The sequence below is a fragment of the Bombina bombina genome, chromosome 10, assembly GCF_027579735.1.
Source record: "Bombina bombina isolate aBomBom1 chromosome 10, aBomBom1.pri, whole genome shotgun sequence".
NCBI lineage: Eukaryota > Metazoa > Chordata > Amphibia > Anura > Bombinatoridae > Bombina > Bombina bombina.
In genome coordinates, this window is record NC_069508.1 from 185,930,294 (window position 1) to 185,953,284 (window position 22,991).

The 22,991-nt window shown below is 41.0% G+C and overlaps 1 protein-coding gene across 5 annotated transcripts in view; it reads right to left on the reverse strand.

Annotated features, from left to right (window-relative positions):
• Window positions 1–22,991, reverse strand: part of ST3GAL3 (ST3 beta-galactoside alpha-2,3-sialyltransferase 3) — an 864,582-nt gene that overhangs the window by 39,854 nt on the left and 801,737 nt on the right. For all 5 annotated transcript variants that reach the window (XM_053693591.1, XM_053693588.1, XM_053693592.1 and 2 more), the window contains one exon: window positions 8,092–8,238. In XM_053693591.1, coding sequence (XP_053549566.1) covers window positions 8,092–8,238 — 147 coding nt within the window. The remainder of the gene's footprint in view (window positions 1–8,091; window positions 8,239–22,991) is intronic.

The window sequence follows — 22,991 nt, forward strand, 5'->3', positions numbered from 1 at the left end:
AAACGGAACCCCTTGAAGAACTGAAAGAACTAAATTTAGACTCCAAGGAGGAGTGAAGGGTCTGTAAACAGGCTTGATTCTGACCAAATCCTGTACAAAAGCTTGTACATCTGGCACAGCTGCCAGTCGTTTGTGTAACAAGACAGATAAAGCAGAAATCTGTCCTTTTAGAGAACTCGCTGACAATCCCTTATCCAAACCTTCTTGGAGAAAGGAGAGGATTTTAGGAATTTTAATCTTACTCCAGGAGAATCCCTTGGATTCACACCAACAGATATATCTTTTCCATATTTTATGGTAAATCTTTCTAGTCACAGGTTTTCTGGCTTGGACCAGAGTATCTATCACTGAATCTGAAAACCCACGCTTGGATAAAATCAAACGTTCAATTTCCAAGCAGTCAGCTGCAGAGAAACTAGATTTGGATGTTCGAATGGACCTTGTACTAGAAGATCCTGTCTCAAAGGTAGCTTCCATGGTGGAGCCGATGACATATTCACCAGGTCTGCATACCAAGTCCTGCGCGGCCACGCAGGAGCTATCAGAATTACAGAGGCCTTCTCCTGTTTGATCCTGGCTACAAGCCTGGGAAGGAGAGGGAACGGTGGAAACGCATAAGCTAGGTTGAACGACCAAGGCGCCACTAATGCATCCACTAGAGTCGCCTTGGGATCCCTGGATCTGGACCCGTAGCAAGGAACCTTGAAGTTCTGACAAGACGCCATCAGATCCATGTCTGGAATGCCCCATAATTGAGTCAACTGGGCAAACACCTCCGGGTGGAGTTCCCACTCCCCCGGATGAAAAGTCTGACAACTCAGATAATCTGCCTCCCAGTTGTCTACTCCTGGGATGTGGATTGCAGATAGGTGGCAGGAGTGATCCTCCATCCAATTGATGATTTTGGATACCTCTCTCATCGCCAAGGAACTCCTTGTTCCCCCCTGATGGTTGATGTAAGCTACAGTCGTCATGTTGTCTGACTGGAATCTTATGAATCCGGCCTTCGCTAGTTGAGGCCAAGCCCGGAGAGCATTGAATATCGCTCTCAGTTCCAGGATGTTGATCGGGAGAAGAGACTCTTCCCGAGACCATAAACCCTGAGCTTTCAGAGAATCCCAGACCGCGCCCCAGCCTAATAGACTGGCGTCGGTCGTGACAATGACCCACTCTGGTCTGCGGAAACTCATTCCCTAAGACAGGTGATCCTGGGACAACCACCAACGGAGTGAGTCTCTGGTCATCTGGTCTACTTGAATCTTTGGAGACAAGTCGGTATAGTCCCCATTCCACTGCTTGAGCATGCACAGTTGTAATGGTCTTAGATGAATTCGAGCAAAAGGAACTATGTCCATTGCTGCAACCATCAACCCTACTACTTCCATGCACTGAGCTATGGAAGGCTGCAGAATAGAGTGAAGAACTTGACAAGCTTTTAGAAGCTTTAACTTTCTGACTTCTGTCAGGAAGATCTTCATTTCTAAAGAATCTATTATTGTTCCCAAAAAGGGAACTCTTGTCGACGGAGACAGTGAACTCTTTTCTACGTTCACCTTCCACCCGTGAGATCTGAGAAAGGCTAGAACAATGTCTGTATGAGCCTTTGCATTGGAAAGAGACGACGCTTGGATTAGAATGTCGTCCAGATAAGGTGCCACTGCAATACCCCTTGGTCTTAGAACCGCTAGAAGGGACCCGAGCACCTTTGTGAAAATTCTTGGAGCAGTGGCTAGCCTGAATGGGAGAGCCACGAACTGATAATGTTTGTCCAGAAAGGCGAACCTTAGGAACTGATGATGATCTTTGTGGATAGGAATATGTAGATACGCATCCTTTAAATCCACGGTAGTCATAAATTGACCCTCCTGGATTGTAGGTAAAATTGTTCGAATGGTTTCCATTTTGAATGATGGAACTCTGAGAAATTTGTTTAGAATTTTTTAATTCAGAATTGGTCTGAAAGTTCCCTCTTTTTTGGGAACTACAAACAGATTTGAGTAAAACCCCTGACCTTGTTCCACAGTTGGAACTGGGTGTATCACTCCCATATTTAACAGGTCTTCTACACAATGTAAGAATGCCTGTCTCTTTATTTGGTTTGAAGATAAGTGAGACATGTGGAACCTTCCCCTTGGAGGTAGTTCCTTGAATTCTAGAAGATAACCCTGAGAGACTATTTCTAGCGCCCAGGGATCCTGAACATCTCTTGCCCAAGCCTGAGCAAAGAGAGAGAGTCTGCCCCCTACTAGATCCGGTCCCGGATCGGGAGCTACCCCTTTATGCTGTCTTGGTAGCAGCAGCAGGCTTCTTGGCCTGTTTACCCTTGTTCCAGCCTTGCATTGGTTTCCAAGCTGGTTTAGTCTGGGAAGCGTTACCCTCTTGCCTAGAGGCTGCAGAGTTGGAAGCCGGTCCGTTCCTGAAATTGCGAAAGGAACGAAAATTGGACTTATTCTTAGCCTTGAAAGGTCTATCTTGTGGGAGGGCATGGCCCTTTCCCCCAGTGATGTCTGAAATAATCTCTTTCAATTCTGGCCCAAAAAGGGTCTTACCTTTGAAAGGGATATTAAGCAATTTTGTCTTGGAAGATACATCCGCCGACCAAGACTTTAGCCAGAGCGCTCTGCGCGCCACAATTGCAAACCCTGAATTTTTCGCCGCTAACCTCGCTAACTGCAAAGCGGCGTCTAAAATAAAGGAATTAGCTAACTTAAGTGCGTGAATTCTGTCCATGACTTCCTCATACGGAGTCTCCCTACTGAGTGACTTTTCCAGTTCCTCGAACCAGAACCACGCCGCTGTAGTGACAGGAATAATGCACGAAATAGGTTGAAGGAGGTAACCTTGCTGTACAAAAATCTTTTTAAGCAAACCCTCCAATTTTTTATCCATAGGATCTTTGAAAGCACAATTGTCCTCAATGGGAATGGTCGTGCGCTTGGCTAGTGTAGAAACCGCCCCCTCGACCTTAGGAACTGTTTGCCATAAGTCCTTCCTGGGGTCGACCATAGGGAACAATTTCTTAATTATAGGAGGAGGGACAAAGGGTATGCCTGGCTTCTCCCACTCCTTATTCACTATGTCCGCCACCCGTTTAGGTATCGGAAAGGCATCAGGGTGCACCGGGACCTCTAGGAACTTGTCCATCTTGCACAATTTTTCAGGGATGACCAGATTGTCACAATCATCTAGAGTAGATAGCACCTCCTTAAGTAATGCGCGGAGATGCTCTAATTTAAATTTAAATGCCACAACATCAGGTTCTGCCTGCTGAGAAATTCTTCCTGTATCAGAAATTTCTCCATCTGACAAACCCTCCCTCACTGCCACTTCACACTAGTGTGAGGGTATGACAGAAAAATTATCATCAGCGCCCTCCTGCTCTACAGTGTTTAAAACAGAGCAATCGCGCTTTCTCTGAAATGCTGGCATTTTGGATAAAATATTAGCTATGGAGTTATCCATTACTGCCATCAATTGTTGCATAGTAACAAGCATTGGCGCGCTAGAAGTACTAGGGGTCGCCTGCGCGGGCATAACTGGTATAGACACAGAAGGAGATGATGTAGAACTATCTCTACTTCCTTCATCTGAGGAATCATCCTGGGCAACCTTACTATTTGTGACAGTACTGTCCTTACTATGTTTGGACGCTATGGCACAATTATCACATATATTTGAAGGGGGAACCACATTGGCTTCCATACATACAGAACATGATCTATCTGAAGGTACAGACATGTTAAACAGGCTTAAACTGGTTAATAAAGCACAAAAACCGTTTTAAAACAAAACCGTTACTGTCTCTTTAAATGTTAAACAGGGCACATTTTATTACTGAATATGTGAAAAACTATGAAGGAATTATCCAAACTTTACCAAATTTTCACCACAGTGTCTTAATGCATTCAAAGTATTGCACCCAATTTTCAAGCTGTTAACCCTTAAAATGTGGAAACCGGAGCCGTTTGCAATTTTAACCCCACTACAGTCCCAGCCACAGCCTTTGTTGCGACTTCACCAATCCCAGGGGGGTATACGATACCAATTCAAGCCTTCTAGGAACGTTTTCAGTGGATACCAGACCCTCACACATGCAGCTGCATGCACTGTACTCAAAAGTAACTGCGCAATAATGGCGCCAAAATGAGGCTCTGCCTACTATAGTGAAAGGCCCTTCCTGACTGGGAAGGTGTCTAAACTAGTGCCTGGCGATAAAAACGTTCCCCAAACAATAAAAGTGTGAAAATTACTTCAAACTTGCAAAATATAACTTAAATAAACAATCGATTTTTAAGAGTGTCCACCAGTTAATAGCCCATAATAAGCCCTTTATTCTTTCTAAGTCTAAGAAAATGGCTTACCGATCCCCATGAGGGAAAAATGACAGCCTTCCAGCATTACACAGTCTTGTTAGAAAAATGGCTAGTCATACCTTGAGCAGAAAAGTCTGCAAACTGTTCCCCCCAACTGAAGTTCTCTCAGCTCAACAGTCCTGCGTGGGAACAGCAATTGATTTTAGTTACTGCTGCTAAAATCATACTCCTCTTTTAAACAGAACTCTTCATCTCTTTCTGTTTCAGAGTAAATAGTACATACCAGCACTATTTTAAAATAACAAACTCTTGATAGAAGAATAAAAAACTACAACTAAACACCACATACTCTTCACCATCTCCGTGGAGATGCTACTTGTTCAGAGCGGCAAAGAGAATGACTGGGGGGGCAGAGCCTGGGAGGGGCTATATGGACAGCTTTTGCTGTGCTCTTTGCCATTTCCTGTTGGGGAAGAGAATATTCCCACAAGTTATGGATGACGCCGTGGACCGGACACACCAATGTTGGAGAAATATAATGTAGGTGTCGGCGATGTTGGGGGCAGCAGATTAGGGGTTCATAAGTATAATGTAGGTGGCGGCAGTGTCCGGAGCGGCAGATTAGGGGTTAATAATATAATGCAGGTGTCGGCGATGTTGGGGGCGGCGGATTAGGGGTTAATAAGTGTAAGATTAGGGGTGTTTAGACTCGGGGTTCATGTTAGGGTGTTAGGTGTAGACATAAAAAGTATTTCCCCATAGGAATCAATGGGGCTGCGTTAGGAGCTTTTTTGCAGGTGTTAGGCTTTTTTTCAGCCGGCTCTCCCCCATTGATTCCTATGGGGAAATCGTGCACGAGCACGTTTTGCCAGCTCACTGCTAGCGTAAGCAGTGCTGGTATTGAGGTGAGATGTGGAGCTAAATTTTGCTCTCCGCTCATTTTTTTGCGGCTAACGCCGGGTTTGTAAAAGCCTGTAATACCAGCGTTGTCTGTAGGTGAGCAGTGAGGGAAAACTGCTTGTTAGCAACGCACAGCCTTACCGACAAAACTCGTACTCTAGGCGTGTATTATTTTTTTTTACTCCCATAATGCAAGGAGGATTGGAAATCTGGTTCATGAATGGGATTGGAAAACAGATAGAAAACAAATTAAACATAATTAATTAATGCTTTAAAAGTGTAGATCTATTTATATCTTTGGGTTGCCCAAACCTCCAAATTTTGTAAACACGATTCAAATGCTTTTCAAACATTTTACATGCAGATGTTTAGCAATGCAATGCTGATATTTACTATTTATATAATATGCCTTTAATAGGATAGAAAGGTAAAAAAAAAACTGTGTATGGGAACATTACAATTTGAAATTGAAGGATTTTTGCAATCTAATTTCTAGTAAAAGTTATTCCTGTTTTTCAGCAGCATACTCACATATTCTGTAAGGGCCTGTGAACTAGTATTCAAACACCATGCATGCCCAGAGAGCTGGCGGTGGTGCATATTGCTTCTGAAGATGTAATTTGTGTCATACAAGCTACTGCTGACCCTCTGAGAAGGTTTGGTGTTGTTCACATTTCATTTCTTACCTTTCTATCCCTTTGTCTTCTTAGAAAAATAAGACAATTTACTTTTTCTGTCAATGACCTTTTTTTCTTTTTAAACGTTTTGCAATTTGATGGCTAAAGCGGCACAGTTTGTTCTTCTGTAAATATACGTCATTTGGGATGAGTCAGAGGTAAAACAATGAGGTTTTGGGGTAGACGGATAACAATCCATACCAGGAGGTTATCTGCCGTCAAGAGTCTATATTGATAGGTAGCCCCTAGAGGGGGAATTACCCTTTGATAACCCTATTCACTTTATAACCCTGAGGCTAAGATAACATCTTAGCCACTGTCTGACCCCAATTTAACATATTTAAGTAATGTAGGTTCCAAATGCTCAGCCATCAGTCTTCCTGACGCTTCTCTTTCCTAGATATGGGGGAGTTGGTAATCCGAAAGAGAGGGGCATCTTTGTGTCATGCTCCAGATGTATACAGTAAATATATTGTTATCTACCTGTAGGATCTGAAATGTGTCAGCAGGTCAAGTCCAATAATATGTTTCAATTAGCTCTTTATTAATTCCGAAAAAAAAGCCTTTCATAAGTCTGAGCTTAGATACTACAATAAAATGTTTCTAAATGACGCAGGAGACCCACCTTCCAGATGTAGATACATATATAACACTCTGACAGGTATTTTCAAACACAAGATATTTTTTATAGTGAGTTTACCACACACATCGCTTTCTGTACGACAACAGGATACTCAGTAAATGTATTGCTTTTATCATTTTCTCACACAGCCTGTCTCACACACACGCCTCCTTCCTGCACTAATGTAACATTATAGAAAAACATTAAAGGGACAGTCTACACCTTAGTCATCTTAAAGTCTTACCTTAGATTAAGCGGCAAATAGACTTGTGCACCCTTTCTATATCATGCAGCAGGAACAGTACAAAAGCTACAGCTTTCAAGAGCCCTAAGATCTTTTTATTTTGCATTCACTTATATTTTCTACAATAGTATTTAATAGAACATTATTAAAATGTTTTAATTGGTTTCTCTAAATCTTCCAATTTGAAAAAATCACTAATACAAGACAAGTACATCTTGCATTTAGACAGCACACCTGTAAAGGGAGGTGCGCGTCACACTTACGTCATATATAATAGAATTTTATGCGCGCAAAAAGGTAGTATGCGTCAAAATACGCACGCATGAAAACACAGAGGTTTCAAAAAATGAACATGCACGAAAAAAGGACGTGAGTACAAATAAATCTATTAACACTTTAAAGGGGGAAATATCAAATAACATATTTATGACAGTCCCAAGGCTACATACACATATAACAACATATAGAGTGATAACCTACCTAAGTACCTACCAAAAGGCACTAGAGGATAGCAGTAGGAAGACAAGACCAGCATAACATAACAGCAGAGGAACTGGAATAGGAGTTTATTGATGAACAAACAGGCAAAGGACAAGTCCCTACGAGCCCCTGGCAAGGCTTGCAACTAAATCCCCAATGGTAAAATATATGTCACTTCCAATACTACAAATACATCCCTACAACAAGCAACTTGTACTCTGAGGGGAAACGGTCTCAACTCGATCTGAAAACCCCTCTCTCTGAAGAATCAAATGCACATCTTCATTCTTCGACCACCTCCTGTGGAGGCAAAGACAAGACTGAGGTACTTGTGAGGTGGGAGGGGTTTTGTAGAGTTCTTGGGGTTTGGAAACCTGTCTCCTCCTAGTGGTAGAGAAGAGTCATTCCCAGGAGTAATGGATTGTGGACTCTCACCACTTGTAGGAAAGAAATAAAGGCTTCTATAAGTTGTACACACTAGATTACTGCACAAAAGCTTTGCAGAAGTGGTAGATTATGGTCTATTTTATAGAGGTCTTTGAAGCTGACTTCCTCCTCTCTAAAGTAACATTGGGGATTTATTGTAATGAACAGCTACCCTAATACAGCAGTAAACAATTTGTTAATAGACACAATTACCTTCATTAAAAGCAGATGATGGAAACTCAGTAAACCAACATCAAGTTCCTATTTTACTACCCCACCCTTTATAGATGCCTGATGCATTACAACAAATCATGATACAAGTATACAGACAAGTAAAGGAAAAGATAAGGCATCTCTAATGATATCTTCCAGACTAGGTGGTGATTAGAGTTACTGCTAATTCTCAGGCAGTGTTCTGTGCCTACTTACCCCTCTCCCCATTAATCCGTTATTGAATGGTAAGCCAATAAAACTGAATGCTGCTTCCTGGATGAAATATGGGTTCAGGATACGGATCTCATGTGGTTCCCGTGGAACACGAGTGGCGACCGACTTCCAAAATCCATCTGAAGCACTCTGAGGGAGGAACAAATAGAAATAATCTCAGGTATTGTGAGAATATTAAATTACATGATCTGGTTTTAGTGAAAATAAGCTAATAGTTGTAATTAATTGCACTTCATCATAAAAAATACAATATATACTAGCTCTCAATTAGATATGATCACTAAATAAAACTTACAGTAATTGATTAAATAGTATTTATTCTTATGCGATAAATAGGGTTAAAAGAAAAGCTCAGTCTAGCATTTTTATCATAATAGCAGTGTCAAAATTAAACTTTCATGATTCAGATAGAGCAGGCAATTTTAAAAAACTTTCCAATTTACATCTGTTATCAAATTTGCTTTGTTCTCTTTGCATCTTTTATTGAAGAGTAAAACTAGTTCAGCACATAAGAGCTCAGGAGTGTGCACGTGTCTTTAGTACTCTATGGCAGCAGTGTTTTGCAACATTATTTGTAGCTTTGCTATACAATGTAGCCTACCTAGTTTTACTCTTCAATAAAAGATACCAACAAAGCAAATTTGATAACAGAATTTCAATTGGAATGGAAAGCTGTTTAAAATTGCTGCTGTATACGAATCATGAAAGCTTAATTTGGACTTTACTGTCCCTTTAATGTGTGTGCATATGTAACCTGTTTTGAAGGGTCTTTCTACTTTGAAAATATGCAGTGTGTTATTGTAAAAGAGGAACAATCATATTTTGAGAAACTTTTAGTAAAAGAGGTCACATTATTTAAAGGGATATTACGCAACAGGTTATTATAGTGATCGTACGTGCTATACGTACCTTGCTATTGCTGGGTTATAGAGATACTGTCCCTATAGTCATGAGCAGCCATGAATGTACTCTCGTTTTAATCCTCTGGCATTGCTCAAAGTGACTGTCAAATAAATAGTGTCATGTGTGACACTGCTAGTCCACATGTCCAGCAGGTGTGAAAACGAGTGCACGCATACTTGTGTACAGTAATGGTGGCAGTTTGGTTACTTTTAAATTAAAAAAGCTACATAAAACAGCAATACATATTTAGAAACAAGCACTCATATTATGCTGCCATACAAGCATCACTATACAGATCTGTCTATCTCCGCACACATAAGATATAAGTGATATGTATCTCACATAAAAAGAGAAAATAAGGACAAAATCAGCAGAGAATCAACAATAGGTAAACAAAACCTATACTTTTTCAATTAGACAGTGCCACTCAGGAAAATGCCTATTTTAGCCAATGATGCTTTTGATAAAGGAAAAATATTCTGCAGCATAACAGTCTGATTCTGCCAAAAAAGCCAATTCAGCCCCAAAATACCAGGCAATTCTTCTCTAAGCAAGAAAACGCCACCAACCCCAGATGTACGCTTAGGCCTCTCCGGGCTTCATCAGTGCTATAATTACGTATCTCATAACATAAATACAAGGGAAACGTCCCACTGCTCAATAAAAAGTCACAGCTTCAACAGCAGATGCAGATACGCACATTAAAGGACAATTCACTAGAGGGGATAAAGTTTCATGCTCAGACCAACCGCTTTCTTTTAATATATGACTGTTCAGCATTTGCACAGGTCATTAAGGGAGAATAAGAAATTCATTTAAACAGATAGGAAAGTCAAAATTAAACTTGCATGATTCATGTAGAGCATGTGCTTTGTTCTCTTAGTATCACTTGTTGAAAAAGAATACGCACATATCCTACACTAGTGGGAGCATTTGTCTCTTGTGATTGGCTAACTAGATGTTTTTATCTAGCTGCCAGTAGTGCTATGATGTTCCTTCAGCAAAGGACAACAAGAGAATGAAGCAAATTTGACAATAGAAGTAAATTTGAATGTTGTTTATAATGTTATGTTCTATCCAAATCATGACAGAAAATTTTGGGATTTCCTGTCCCTTTAATAAGAATGTTGTACACATTTTTCATGTTAATATGGAAGTTAATTTCACTGTGTGACCCAAAACAGGAATGCAAAATAGATTGCCAATGTTTACCATTAATAAAGCTCCCTTCCATATTCTATTATTGGTAGAAATATTTCATCATAAGGCTTAGTAGTTTAATAAAATGAGAGTAAAAACACCAAATGTTGTAGTTAACGTGTCTGTATTTTTAAATACTCAATCTACTAACAGTCTTATATCTCTCTTATTCGTGTGTCCAGTCTCTCTTATTCGTGTATCCAGTCGCTCTTATTCGTGTATCTAGTTGCTCTTATTCATGTATCCAGTCGCTCTTATTCGTGTATCCAGTCTCTCTTATTCGTGTGTCCAGTCTCTCTTATTCGTGTATCTAGTTGCTCTTATTCGTGTATCCAGTCGCTCTTATTCGTGTATCTAGTTGCTCTTATTCGTGTATCCAGTCGCTCTTATTCGTGTATCCAGTCTCTCTTATTCGTGTGTCCAGTCTCTCTTATTCATGTATCCAGTCTCTCTTATTTGTGTATCCAGTCGCTCTTATTCGTGTATCCAGTCTCACTTATTTGTGTATCCAGTCTCTCTTATTCGTGTATCCAGTCTCTCTTACTCGTGTATCCAGTCTCTCTTATTCGTGTATCCAGTCTCTCTTATTCGTGTATCCAGTCTCTCTTATTCGTGTATCCAGTCTCTCTTATTCGTGTATCCAGTCTCTCTTATTTGTGTATCCAGTCTCTCTTACTCGTGTATCCAGTCTCTCTTATTTGTGTATCCAGTCTCTCTTACTCGTGTAGCCAGTCTCTCTTATTTGTGTATCCAGTCTCTCTTACTCATGTATCCAGTCTCTCTTATTCGTGTATCCAGTCTCTCTTATTCGTGTATCCAGTCTCTCTTATTCGTGTATCCAGTCTCTCTTATTTGTGTATCCAGTCTCTCTTATATGTGTATCCAGTCTCTCTTACTCGTGTATCCAGTCTCTCTTATTTGTGTATCCAGTCTCTCTTACTCGTGTATCCAGTCTCTCTTATTCGTGTATCCAGTCTCTCTTATTCGTGTATCCAGTCTCTCTTATTCGTGTATCCAGTCTCTCTTATTCGTGTATCCAGTCTCTCTTATTCGTGTATCCAATCTCTCTTATTCGTGTATCCAGTCTCTCTTATTCGTGTATCCAGTCTCTCTTATTTGTGTATCCAGTCTCTCTTATTCGTGTATCCAGTCTCTCTTATTCGTGTATCCAGTCTCTCTTATTCGTGTATCCAGTCTCTCTTATTCGTGTATCCAGTCTCTCTTACTCATGTATCCAGTCTCTCTTATTCGTGTATCCAGTCTCTCTTATTCGTGTATCCAGTCTCTCTTATTTGTGTATCCAGTCTCTCTTATTCGTGTATCCAGTCTCTCTTACTCGTGTATCCAGTCTCTCTTATTCGTGTATCCAGTCTCTCTTATTCGTGTATCCAGTCTCTCTTATTCGTGTATCCAGTCTCTCTTATTCGTGTATCCAGTCTCTCTTACTCGTGTATCCAGTCTCTCTTATTTGTGTATCCAGTCTCTCTTATTCGTGTATCCAGTCTCTCTTATTCGTGTATCCAGTCTCTCTTATTCGTGTATCCAGTCTCTCTTATTTGTGTATCCAGTCTCTCTTACTCGTGTATCGAGTCTCTCTTATTTGTGTATCCAGTCTCTCTTATTCGTGTATCCAGTCTCTCTTATTCGTGTATCCAGTCTCTCTTATTTGTGTATCCAGTCTCTCTTATTCGTGTATCCAGCTCCACCTGCACTACTAATATACCATGATGGAACCAAATGCCAACATCAGAAAACAACAGCAATGTTTCAGTTAGAGTTGTAAGTTAGGGTTTAACCTCTTGCATGCCACAGAGGGCTGTAACACAGGGTTACCTCTGTGATTACCTTGTATCTAATCCTCTGCAGACTGCCCCCTTATCTTAGCTATTTTGACAGACTTGCATTTTAACCAAAGCAGTGCTGACTCAAATAACTACACAGGAGTAAGCACAATGTTATCTATAGGCACACTTGAACTAGCGCTGCCTAACTGTGAAAAATTGTCCAAATGCCATGAGATAAGAGGCTTAGAAATTAACATATGAGCCTACCTAGGTTAAGCTTTCAACAAAGTATGTCAAGAGAACAAAGAAAATGTGATGATAAAAGTAAATTGGAAAGTTTTTTTAAACTTGCATGCCCTATCTGAATCATGAACGTTTAATTTTGACTAGAATGTCCCTTTAAGGGAGCCAATATCAGAGGCAAAATTACACATTCACTGCAGTAATGTTGCGGTCATTTCTGCAGCTATTATTTTGGTCTAGATTACAAGCGGAGCACAAAAATATTAGCACTGTTGTGCCTTAACATCACTTCAGGGGGTCAATTTATTAAATGGCTATAGCGAATCATGCTAAATGCCGACAGCGTATGCTGTGAAATGCTTGTGCAATGCTGCCCCCTGATCACCAGCGGCCAATCGGCTGCTAGCAGGGGGTGTCAATCACCCCGATTGTATCTGATGACCCTGCTTCCTGACTTAAGTTTCTAGCGGACCAGAAACGATGGGCTTAGAAAGCAGCATCCGGTGCTTGTTAAATCTACCCCCAGGTCTTAAAATGAGCTAAATTTTACAGCAGTATTTTGGATTGCGCTCAAGCTCGACATCTAACTCGCCACTTGCAATAAAGTGCACAGTAACTGCATTAATGCCACTCCCTGCCCTATCCATACATCCATTTAACGTACAGGGTGTTAAAAAGGTTAATATATTTAACTATCCACTTGCAATACCAGATAGTGCTTTGTTCTGTGAGTGAGGCTGCACAAAAGATAATGCACCCTGTGCTATCGATTGCGCTCCACTTGTAATCTAGCCCATTACTGGCAATGGCTTATATTATATTATAGGTGAGAATCACCCGTTTGTTATATTGATTTACTTTAGCTTCACTTGTGCCATAGGGGTATATGTAACATAGTGCGAGCGGACATGATACGATGTAGCGTATCAAGTCTGCTGCACATACGCTGTCAGCATTTATCATTGCACCAGCAGCTCTTGTGAACTGCTTGTGCAATGCCGCCCCCTGCAGATTCGCGGCCAATCGGGTGCTAGCAGGGGGTGTCAATTAACATTGATTTCTGTCCATGGCCTCAGAGGAGGCGGAGAAGTTATAGAGCAGCGGTCCATAAGGAGCTTGATAAATTGGCCCCATAAACTCTAATCCTGAAGTAAATGTGCTCTGAGTTATTTTCCATCCTCTCCCTTGCCTTAATTATAAGTAAAAAGAAAATTTATGCTTACCTGATAAATTTGTTTCTTTTTAGACACGATAAGTACACGGATTTCATCCTTACTTGTGGGATATTCACCTCCTGGTCAGCAGGAGGAAGCAAAGAGCACCACAGCAGAGCTGCTATATATAGCTCCTCCCACTCCAGTCATTCGACCGAAGTTAGGAAGAGAAAGGAAAAACCAAGGTGCAGAGGTGTCTGAAGTTTACAAAAAATAATAAACTGTCTCAGAGAACAGGGCGGGCTGTGGACTCATCGTGTCTAAAAAGAAACAAATTTATCAGGTAAGCATAAAATTTATTTTCTTTTTAAAGACACCATGAGTCCACAGATTTCATTCTTACTTGTGGGATACAATACCAAAGCTAGAGTACACGGATGATAAGGGAGGGACAAGACAGGGAACCTAAACGGAAGACACCACTGCTTGAAGAACCTTTCTCCCAAAAACAGCCTTGGCCGAGGCAAAAGTATCAAATTTGTAAAATTTAGAAAAAGTGTGAAGAGAGGACCAAGTCGCAGCCTTGCAAATCTGTGCTACAGAAGCTTCATTTTTGAATGTCCATGAGAAAGCAACAGCCCTAGTGGAATGAGCCGTAACTCCTTCAGGAGGCTGCTGTCCAACAGTCTCATATGTAAAAACGGATGATACTCTTCAGCCAAAAAGAAAGAGAGGTAACTGTAGCTTTCTGACCCTTATGTTTCAAAGAGAAAACGACAAACAAATAAGACGACAGATGAAAGTCCTTAGTCGCTTGTAAATAAAATATCAAAGCACGGACCACGTCCAAATTGTGCAAAAAAAAAAAAAACGTTCTTTCTGAGAAGAAGGATTAAAACACAAGGAAGGAACAACAATCTCCTGATTAATGTTCCTGTGTGAAACAACCTTAGGTAGGAACCCTAGGTTAGTACATAAAACTACCTTATCTGAATGAAAAATAAGGTAAGGAGAATTGTATAGTAATGCCAAAAGTGCAGACACTCTTCTAGCTGAAGAAATGTCAACAAGAAATAAAACTTTCCAAGATAATAACTTAATATCTAAGGAATGCATAGGCTCAAACGGAGCCCCTTGAAGAACTTTAAGAACTAAATTCAGACTTCATGGAGGAGTAATTAGTCTAAACACAGGCCTGCTTCTAATCAAAGCCTGACAAAAGGAATGAACATCTGGAACATCCACCAGACGTTTGTGTAACACAATAAAAAAGGCAGAAATCTCACCCTTTAGGGAACTTGCAGATAAAACCTTTCTCCAATCCTTCTTGGAGAAAAAACAAAATCCTGGGAATCCTAACTCTACTCCATGAGCAGCCCTTGGATTCACACCAGTAAAGATATTTACCCCATATCTTATGGTAAATCTTTCCAGTCACAGGTCTACAAGCCTGGATCATGGCCTCTATGACCGAATCAGATAACCCCCGCTTGGATAGAATTTAGCATTCAATCTCCAAGCAGTCAGTTCCAGATAAACTAAATTTGGGTGAAGGAAGGCCCCTTAAATGAGAAGGTCCCTCCTCAACAGAATTCTACAAGGTGACAGGGATGACATGTCCACCAGATCTGCATACCAAATCCTGCGAGACCATGCAGGAGCAATGATGCCCTCTCCTGTTTGATTCGACCAATGACTCGAGGAAGAATCGCAAACGGAAGAAATAGGTATGCAAGATTGAAGGACCAAGGTACCGCCAGAGCATCTATCATTTCTACCTGGGAATCCCTGGACCTCGACCCGTATCTCGAAAGGTTGGCATTCTGACAAGATGCCATGGGATCCAACTCCGGTCGACCCCCTTTGAGAATCAGGCTGGAGAACACTTCCGGATGGAGTTCCCACTCTCCAGAATGAAAATTCTGCCTGCTCAGAAAATCCACCTCCCAGTTGTCCACCATTGGGATATGGATAGCTGACAGATGACAAGAATGGGCCTCCGCCCACCGGATTATCTTGGCTACCTCGGTCATCGCTAAGGAACTCCTTGTTTCTCCTTTATGATTGATGTAAGCCACTGTCGATATGTTGTCCATCTGGAAGCTGATGAACTGGGTCGAAGCTAACTGAGGCCAGGCCAGAAAAGTATTGAAAATCGCTCTCAGTTCCAGAATGTTTATAGGAAGAACACACACTCCACCTGAGTCCACACTCCCTGAGCCTTAAGGGAACCCCAGACAGCTCCCCACCCTATAAGGCTGGCATCTGTAGTCACAATCACCCAGGATGGTCTGCGAAAGCATGTTCCCTGGGATAGATGGTCCAGAGATAACCACTATTGAAGTGAATCCCTTGTCTCCTGTTCCAGGTAATTCGAATGAGACAAGTCTGCATAATCTCCATTCCACTGCCTGAGCATGTTAAACTGCAGAGGCCTGAGGTGAAACCGAGTAAACGGAATGATGTCCATTGTCCCCAATAAAGTCACTCTTGACTTCAGAATTAAGGAACTCTTTTCCAGAATTACCTTCCACCCGAAAGTTCTCAGGAAGGATAGTACAATGTCGGAATGAGACCTTGCTTGTTGACAAGATGGCGCCTGGATTATGAATAATGTTTTAAATAAACAGCCCCCATGGGTAGATTCAAACTTTTGACCATCTACTAGCAAGTCAGGCATGCTCACCACTAAGCCATGACAAAACATAGTCCAGATAAGGCGCCACCGCAATGCCCCGCGGTCGTAGAACCGCCAGCAAAGACCCCAGAACTTTTGTGACAATTCTGGGTGCCATGGCCAGCCCCAAAGGTAGATCCACGAACTGAAGTATTTGTCCAGAAAGGCAAACCTTAGGAACTCTGGATGATCTCTGTGGATAGGAACATGTAGATATGCATCCTTTAAATCCACTGACGTCATAAATTGACCCTCTTAGATCAATGGAAGGATGGAACGAATAGATTCCATCTAGAAGGACGGTACCCTGAGAAACTTGGTAAAGGTTCTTGAGGTCTAGGATTGGTCTGAAGGTTCCCTCCTTTTTGGAAACCACAAATAGATTGGAATAAAACCCCAGTCCCTGTCCCAGAAATGGAATGGGAACAATCACTCTCAGAGCGGAGAGATCTTCTACAGAACGTAAGAACGCCTCTCTTTCGACTGGTTTGCAGATAATCTCAAAATTAGGAATCTGCCTCTGGGAGGAAATCTATTGCCCAGAGATCCTGGATATTCCGAACCCAGGCTTTGAACAAAGAAGGAAAGTCTGCTCCCTACAAGATCAGGGAAATACCCTTCATGCTGTCTTGGAATTGCTAGCCGGCTTCTTGGACTGCTTTTCCTTATTCCAAGACTGGTTGGATTTCCGAGTAGGTGTGGGCTATTCCTGCTTAGAGGAGAAAGAGGGAAAGTTTCTCCTGAAATTACGAAAGGAACGAAAATTGTCTTGTCATCCTTTTTGTTTATTTCTCTTGTCTTTGGACTGCTTTCCCTTCAGATCGGGTCTGAACAAAATCTTTCCCTTGAATGGAATGGTTAGAAGCTTAGACTTAGCAGACACATCTGCACACCAGGGCTTTAACCATAAGGCTCTGCGGCCCAAGATAGAAAAACTCGATATCTTAGCTCCCAATTTGATAACTTGAAGGAAAGCATCCGAAAATAAAGACCTTTGCAAATTAGAGAGCCTTTATCCTATCCTGGATCTCATCCTGAGAAGTCTCAGTCCAGAGGGCCTGATCGGAACAGCCAATAGAATGCGAGCTCAATCTGATTGGCTGATTGGATCAGCCAATCGGATTGAACTTGATTCTGATTGGCTGATTCCATCAGCCAATCAGAATATTCCTACCTTAATTCCGATTGGCTGATAGAATCCTATCAGCCAATCGGAATTCGAGGGACGCCATCTTGGATGACGTCATTTAAAGGAACTGTCATTCGTCATTCAGTCGGGCAGGATGGATATTCCGCGTCGGAGGTCTTCAGGATGCTGCCGCTTCGCTCCGGATGGATGACGATAGAAGATGTCGCCTGGATGAAGACTTCAATCGGATGGAAGACCTCTTCTGCCCCGCTTGGATGAAGACTTCGACCGGATCATGGACATCTTCAGCCCCCCGCTTGGGCTTGGATCAGGACATCGGAGGATCTCTTCTGGACCGATCAGTGAACCTGGCAGGGTGAAGACAAGGTAGGAAGATCTTCAGGGGCTTAGTGTTAGGTTTATTTAAGGGGGGTTTGGGTTAGATTAGGGGTATGTGGATGGTGGGTTGTAATGTTTGGGGGGGGTATTGTATGTTTTTTTTACAGGCAAAAGAGCTGAACTTCTTGGGGCATGCCCCGCAAAGGGCCCTGTTCAGGGCTGGTAAGGTAAAAGAGCTTTGAACTTTAGTAATTTAGAGTAGGGTAGGGCATTTTTTTATTTTGGGGGGCTTTGTTATTTTATTAGGGGGCTTAGAGTAGGTGTAATTAGTTTAAAATTGTTGTAAGATTTTTCTTATGTTTGTAAATATTTTTTTATTTTTTGTAACTTAGTTCTTTTTTATTTTTTGTACTTTAGTTAGTTTATTTCATTGTAGTTATTTGTAGGTATTTTATTTAATTAATGTATTGATAGTGTAGTGTTAGGTTTAATTGTAGGTAATTGTAGATATTTTATTTAATTAATTTATTGATAGTGTAGTGTTAGGTTTAATTGTAACTTAGGTTAGGATTTATTTTACAGGTAAGTATTTAGCTTTAAATAGGAATAATTTATTTAATAAGAGTTAATTAATTTCGTTAGATTAAAATTATATTTAATTTAGGGGGGTGTTAGTGTTAGGGTTAGACTTAGCTTTAGGGGTTAATACATTTATTAGAATAGCGGTGAGCTCCGGTCGGCAGATTAGGGGTTAATAATTGAAGTTAGGTGTCGGCGATGTTAGGGAGGGCAGATTAGGGGTTAATACTATTTATTATAGGGTTAGTGAGGCGGATTAGGGGTTAATAACTTTATTATAGTAGCGGTGCGGTCCGCTCGGCAGATTAGGGGTTAATAAGTGTAGGTAGGTAGCGGCGACGTTGTGGGGGGCAGATTAGGGGTTAATAAATATAATATAGGGGTCAGCGGTGTTAGGGGCAGCAGATTAGGGGTACATAAGGATAACTTAAGTAGCGGCGCTTTGCGGTCGGCAGATTAGGGGTTAATTATTGTAAGTAGTTTGCGGCGACTTTGTGGGGGGCAGATTAGGGGTTAATAAATATAATATAGAGGTCGGCGGTGTTAGGGGCAGCAGATTAGGGGTACATAAGTATAACGTAGGTGGCGGTCGGCAGATTAGGGGTAAAAAAAAATGTAATCGAGCAACCGTCATTCGTCATTCAGTCGTCGGGCAGGATGGATATTCCGCGTCGGAGGTCTTCAGGATGCTGCCGCTTCGCTCCGGATGGATGACGATAGAAGATGTCGCCTGGATGAAGACTTCAATCGGATGGAAGACCTCTTCTGCCCCGCTTGGATGAAGACTTCGACCGGATCATGGACATCTTCAGCCCCCCGCTTGGGCTTGGATCAGGACATCGGAGGAGCTCTTCTGGACCGATCAGTGAACCTGGCAGGGTGAAGACAAGGTAGGAAGATCTTCAGGGGCTTAGTGTTAGGTTTATTTAAGGGGGGTTTGGGTTAGATTAGGGGTATGTGGATGGTGGGTTGTAATGTTGGGGGGGGGTATTGTATGTTTTTTTTTACAGGCAAAAGAGCTGAACTTCTTGGGGCATGCCCCGCAAAGGGCCCTGTTCAGGGCTGGTAAGGTAAAAGAGCTTTGAACTTTAGTAATTTAGAGTAGGGTAGGGCATTTTTTTATTTTGGGGGGCTTTGTTATTTTATTAGGGGGCTTAGAGTAGGTGTAATTAGTTTAAAATTGTTGTAAGATTTTTCTTATCTTTGTAAATATTTTTTTATTTTTTGTAACTTAGTTCTTTTTTATTTTTTGTACTTTAGTTAGTTTATTTCATTGTAGTTATTTGTAGGTATTTTATTTAATTAATGTATTGATAGTGTAGTGTTAGGTTTAATTGTAGGTAATTGTAGATATTTTATTTAATTAATTTATTGATAGTGTAGTGTTAGGTTTAATTGTAACTTAGGTTAGGATTTATTTTACAGGTAAGTATTTAGCTTTAAATAGGAATAATTTATTTAATAAGAGTTAATTAATTTCGTTAGATTAAAATTATATTTAATTTAGGGGGGTGTTAGGGTTAGACTTAGCTTTAGGGGTTAATACATTTATTAGAATAGCGGTGAGCTCCGGTCGGCAGATTAGGGGTTAATAATTGAAGTTAGGTGTCGGCGATGTTAGGGAGGGCAGATTAGGGGTTAATACTATTTATTATAGGGTTAGTGAGGCGGATTAGGGGTTAATAACTTTATTATAGTAGCGGTGCGGTCCGCTCGGCAGATTAGGGGTTAATAAGTGTAGGTAGGTAGCGGCGACGTTGTGGGGGGCAGATTAGGGGTTAATAAATATAATATAGGGGTCGGCGGTGTTAGGGGCAGCAGATTAGGGGTACATAAGTATAACGTAGGTGGCGGTCGGCAGATTAGGGGTTAAAAAAAATTTAATCGAGTGGCGGCGATGTGGGGGGACCTCAGTTTAGGGGTACATAGGTAGTTTATGGGTGTTAGTCTACTTTAGAGTACAGTAGTTAAGAGCTTTATGAACCGGCGTTAGCCCAAAAAGCTCTTAACTACTGACTTTTTTCTGCGGCTGGAGTTTTGTCGTTAGATTTCTAACGCTCACTTCAGACACGACTCTAAATACCGGAGTTAGAAAGATCCCATTGAAAAGATAGGATACGCAATTTACGTAAGGGGATCTGCGGTATGGAAAAGTTGCGTCTGAAAAGTGAGCGTTAGACCCTTTTTTGAGTGACTCCAAATACCGGAGGTAGCCTAAAACCAGCGTTAGGAGCCTCTAACGCTGGTTTTCACGGCTAACGCCAAACTCCAAATCTAGGCCTTATAGTACACAATGTAGAAGTTAACTACACCTCAGCTAAACCATGCTGAAGTACCCATCTACCCTTCTAATATATGTGCCTGTGTGTTAGATGTATAATATAACAGCAGAACGTATTAGAATTATTGTTTTATTGCAGATTAAATTGCCACTCTGCACCATGACCATTTAGCCTTCACTTGTGCCGCAATAACCTGGACGTAGCAGGAGAAAAACTAACCGTTCCCCAGTAAAGCCCACCTATGCGCTAAGCACTTAACCTATTAAGGCAGATTGCGCAGATGGAAATAAACACTCAAACCGAGCGAGTTGTATCTTCAGAGAAGCCGTGTGCAGCAATAAGATCCACCCATCGTGGGCTTTGCCAAAAAATGGAGCCATCTCCCGGTCGGTATAGTTCAATGTTAAAACAGCCGGGAGAACTACTCAGAGCCTTACAAGTATGGCGCGCAACACTAAGAACCGCCAGACTATGCCCTAAGCACATGCCATATAAGGCGAAAAGCACAGAATCTAATCAAAATGGGGACCGAGTGAGACACAAAATAAGCGCAGAGAAAATGGCGCACAGCATTAATATCCACCCATTGTGGGCATGGCCAAAACAAAACCATCTCCCGGTCGGCATATTCTATGTTAAAACCGCCAGGAGTAAAATAACACTGTTTTCGATCCAGCCCCAGTGTCTGTATAAATTAGCTGCCATAGACCTCTCCCTCAAGAAGAGACCACAGTCCCATCACAATAAAGAGCCCAATCTATCTTATGCCCTTGGTATGTGTTTGTCAGAAAAGTAGTGCTCACTTTCTTCTGAGAGAATGATGTCCCCAGAAATAATAAAGTTAGCACTTACCTTGAATGCTGTGCGACTGCAGGACAGTCCAGCAGGTGTAAGAGGTCCTCTCCCTCCCATAGCCCTGTGGAATAAGATAAGTCTGAGTTAAATGTGCTTAGGCTATCTGGATTAGGGAGCATAAATGTATAGGAGGCGCAGTAAGAATTATGTCCCACCAGTTCCTATTGCTTTAAAGTCACCAAAAGCTCTACTACAGAGACTGATATGGACCAGGCTACACCATAGAACAAAGTAGCACACTCTGGCACTACTTTAAAAATAATAAACTCTTGATTGAAGAATCTAATCTAACACCTCACTTTACCTCTTCCTATCACTAACGTAGACAAAGAGAATGACTGGAGTGGGAGGGAAGGGAGGAGCTATTTAACAGCTCTGCTGTGGTGCTCTTTGCCTCCTTCTGCTGACCAGGAGGCGTAATCCCACAAGGATGAAATCCGTGGACTCATCGTGTCTTTAAAAAGAAATTGAAAATAATTTTGTTTTCATTTTTTAGTTTGAAGTTTGTACAGATTCAGGAAATCTATAGGGATATTAAATGGATTACTTTTAATTTGTGGGGAAAATGATTGTTAAATACAGTAGAATTGCATAATAAAAAAGACAATACAATAGCCCTTACTCTGAATTTCAGTAGATTTATTCTGACAAATTTCAAAATTTCATTGCATTTCACTTGCCCCTGGTATCATGTGACAGCCATCAGCGAATCACAAACTCATACTGTATATTTATACACTGTGAACTCATGCACATGCACAGTAGGAGCTGGCGCATCACAAAGTGTTCATATATAAAGAATGTGCAGAATTTGATAATAGAAGTAAAGTGGAAAGATTTTTTATTTTTATTGCATGCTCTGTCTGAATCATGAAAGCTTAATTTTGAATTTAGTGTCCCTTAGATGTCCCTTTAATGGAGAAAGGTGGAACAAATTATGATAAAAAAGAAACGCCAGTGTTGCAGGAAAACAGGTACAGATACAAAACACCTTTCTAATGATTAACAAATGGTCTTTTTAATGAAGTAATATAAAGCTTCCCTGGAACTCCTTAGCACCTGGCAAGTGCCAGACCTGTTGCTACAATGTATTACCAAAGTACATAAACACTCCACAAAACAGAAAAATCAACTTCGTTATCCCCATCAGTGCAAAAGAAATGTCTACAGGTTGTATTCCCATCTATTATGACATAATCCAAATGTAAAGAGCATAGGGGTCCCGACAAGAGTGATCACATAATAGGTTGACCATATTGCCGCTTTAAAAAGGGACACATATGAAAAATACATTTGTCAGGGTTCTTATAACAGAACATTATTCAAAGCATTTTTTTTAATAGCCCCGACATATGTATTTTTCATATATGTCCCTTTTTAAAACGGCAATATGGTCAGCCTATCACATAAGGACAACTCCCTCAGAAAAAAAGTTAGTTTATTCAGAGCAAGAAAAAAAGCACTGTAATATACTCTCTTTTAGAAAAAACAAATGCCTTGGTCAAGTATCATTTGCCTTTAATATAAAATTGGCAACAAGTGTTGCTTCAGAGGTGTAAAACTAGAAACAAATAATCTTGCACATACTCACATTACATGCACCTAAATAACCTGCTTCAAAAGGGACAGTCTAGTCAAAATTATACTGTCATGATTCAGACAGAGCATGCAGTTTTAAACAACTTTCAAATTTACTTTTAGCATAAAATTTGCTTTGTTCTAGGTATTATTTGATGA